Here is a 1,720-nt window from a genome sequence, read left to right as displayed (position 1 = left end):
CGTCCCCGCGCGAGAGGTAGTACCCGCCGCCGCCCACCTAGCCGTGAGCACCGCGCCGTGAGCGTGACCTGCATCGCGTGTGCGGCCGCCAGGGGCAAGAGCGCACCTTTTCGATCCGGTGCTCGACGACGACCGTCTCGCCAAAGTCGTCGGGCCTGTACGGGTCGCCCCCCCCGTTGGCGATGTGGATCTTGATGCACGCGGAGTCCGCGCCGTGCTTGATGTAGTTCTTGTGCGTGCTCGTGTTCTTGCCGCTCGCCTGTGCCTTGCAGCCGAGTCCCGCCTGCAGCGCGAGCACGACGGCGGACTTGCCCGAGCCGTTCTTGCCGACGATGAAGTTGACGTGGGGGTCGAGCTCCACACGCAGGTGGCTGTGGTTCATGAAATTCTCGACGACCACCTCACGGACGACGCCGTTCTCGTACTCCTGCGGCGCAGACGCAGGCCCCTTCCGCCCGCCACTCTTGCTGCGCTTGGGCGCGCTGCCGCCGGTTTCCCCGTCAGAAACATCGTCAAGGTCCTCGACAGGCGTCGCGGGCTCCGCACGCTTCCGGGGCATGCCGGTTGTTGCCCTTTTCGCGCCGGTGCCTGGCGAGGTACTCCCACGCCTCTCGGGGTTTTTTGTCTGGCCGAGTCAACCCGAGATGCTGGGGCGAGCCTCGGCGAGACTGCGTCAGCTGTTCCCACAGCAGGCTGGAAGTACCTCGCCAGGCCGGTGCCCAAAAATCAGAGACTGCTCGCTTACCAGTCCCGTAGAGTGATCTGTCCGCCGATAACGATTGGGGTAGGGGCCCTAACTCGTGATAGGCCACTAGTTTCCCGCAGGAGACTCACCCTCTCCTCTCCTACCTCTTCTTCTGCCTCTGCGTCCTTCACGGACTCTCCGTGGACATCTTTTACTTCATCTTTTACGGAAGTTTGAACTTCCGTGCGTGTCGGGCGCTCCCGCCCGCTCGCTGCTCTGATGAGCGCGGCTTCCGCTGCTCTCTCCTGCTCACCTGGCCATGACGCCGCTCCTCGTCCTTGGCCGCGCCAGGCTCTCCTTCCTACTGCGCCAGCCCTTCGGCTGCATCAGTTCTTTCTTCTCCGTGCAGGATCTGTGCGTCTGCGCCATTGTTGCTGTTGCTGGCGACTGTCCTTGGCAGCAGTGCACGATGGGCGATGGCCTCATCTGCTTGCCTGCGATGCTCTGCGGTCGCCTCGGCCCTGCCACAGCGGCCTCGTCCACCTGGAGACCCGAGTCGGTGGCTCCACAGCCCGCTCTGAGGAATGCTGTTGCATCTCAACTCGTGGCGTGCCTCTCTCTTCTCTCCGGCCTCGTGCTGCAGATGTGGCTGAGCTCTGCGCTCAGGTGGCTCTGGGATATCTCCTTTCCAGGCAGCACCCCTGCACCTTGCACCTTGCATCTCAACTCGTGGCGTGCCTCTCTCTTCTCTCCGGCCTCGTGCTGCAGATGTGGCTGAGCTCTGCGCTCAGGTGGCTCTGGGATATCTCCTTTCCAGGCAGCACCCCAGTGCCGCCTCGTGGGCGGCGTGGCGGGCGGCCAGCTGTCACTGCTGCCTTCCCTCTCGAGTGAGCCTCGCCTCGCTCCTCTTCTACTCGAGCCTCGTCTCGTGTGCCTCCTCGTGGGCGGCGTGGTGGGCGGCCAGCTGTCACTGCTGCCTTCCCTCACGAGTGAGCCTCGGCTCGCTCCTCTTCTACTCGAGCCTCGTCTCGGGTG

General features: G+C 64.5%; 2 protein-coding genes across 2 annotated transcripts in view; one reads left to right on the top strand and one right to left on the bottom strand.

The window, feature by feature from the left end:
- Nucleotides 1-106: 106 nt before the first annotated feature.
- EMIHUDRAFT_49332 (hypothetical protein) lies at nucleotides 107-430 on the bottom strand (the record flags this gene model as incomplete). The annotated part of the gene is made up of 1 exon (XM_005788086.1): nucleotides 107-430. A coding segment is annotated over one exon (324 nt), but the record flags the coding sequence as incomplete, so codon positions are not given.
- Nucleotides 431-1,004: 574 nt separating this feature from the next.
- Nucleotides 1,005-1,720, top strand: part of EMIHUDRAFT_252565 (hypothetical protein) — a gene marked incomplete at both ends in the record, with an annotated part of 2,160 nt that continues 1,444 nt past the window's right edge. Inside the window, one exon of the mRNA XM_005788085.1 lies at nucleotides 1,005-1,194. Coding sequence (XP_005788142.1) covers nucleotides 1,005-1,194 — 190 coding nt within the window. The remainder of the gene's footprint in view (nucleotides 1,195-1,720) is intronic.

Source organism: Emiliania huxleyi (assembly GCF_000372725.1).
Source record: "Emiliania huxleyi CCMP1516 chromosome Unknown EMIHUscaffold_1384, whole genome shotgun sequence".
NCBI lineage: Eukaryota > Haptophyta > Isochrysidales > Noelaerhabdaceae > Emiliania > Emiliania huxleyi.
This window is presented reverse-complemented; position numbering and strand designations above follow the sequence as displayed.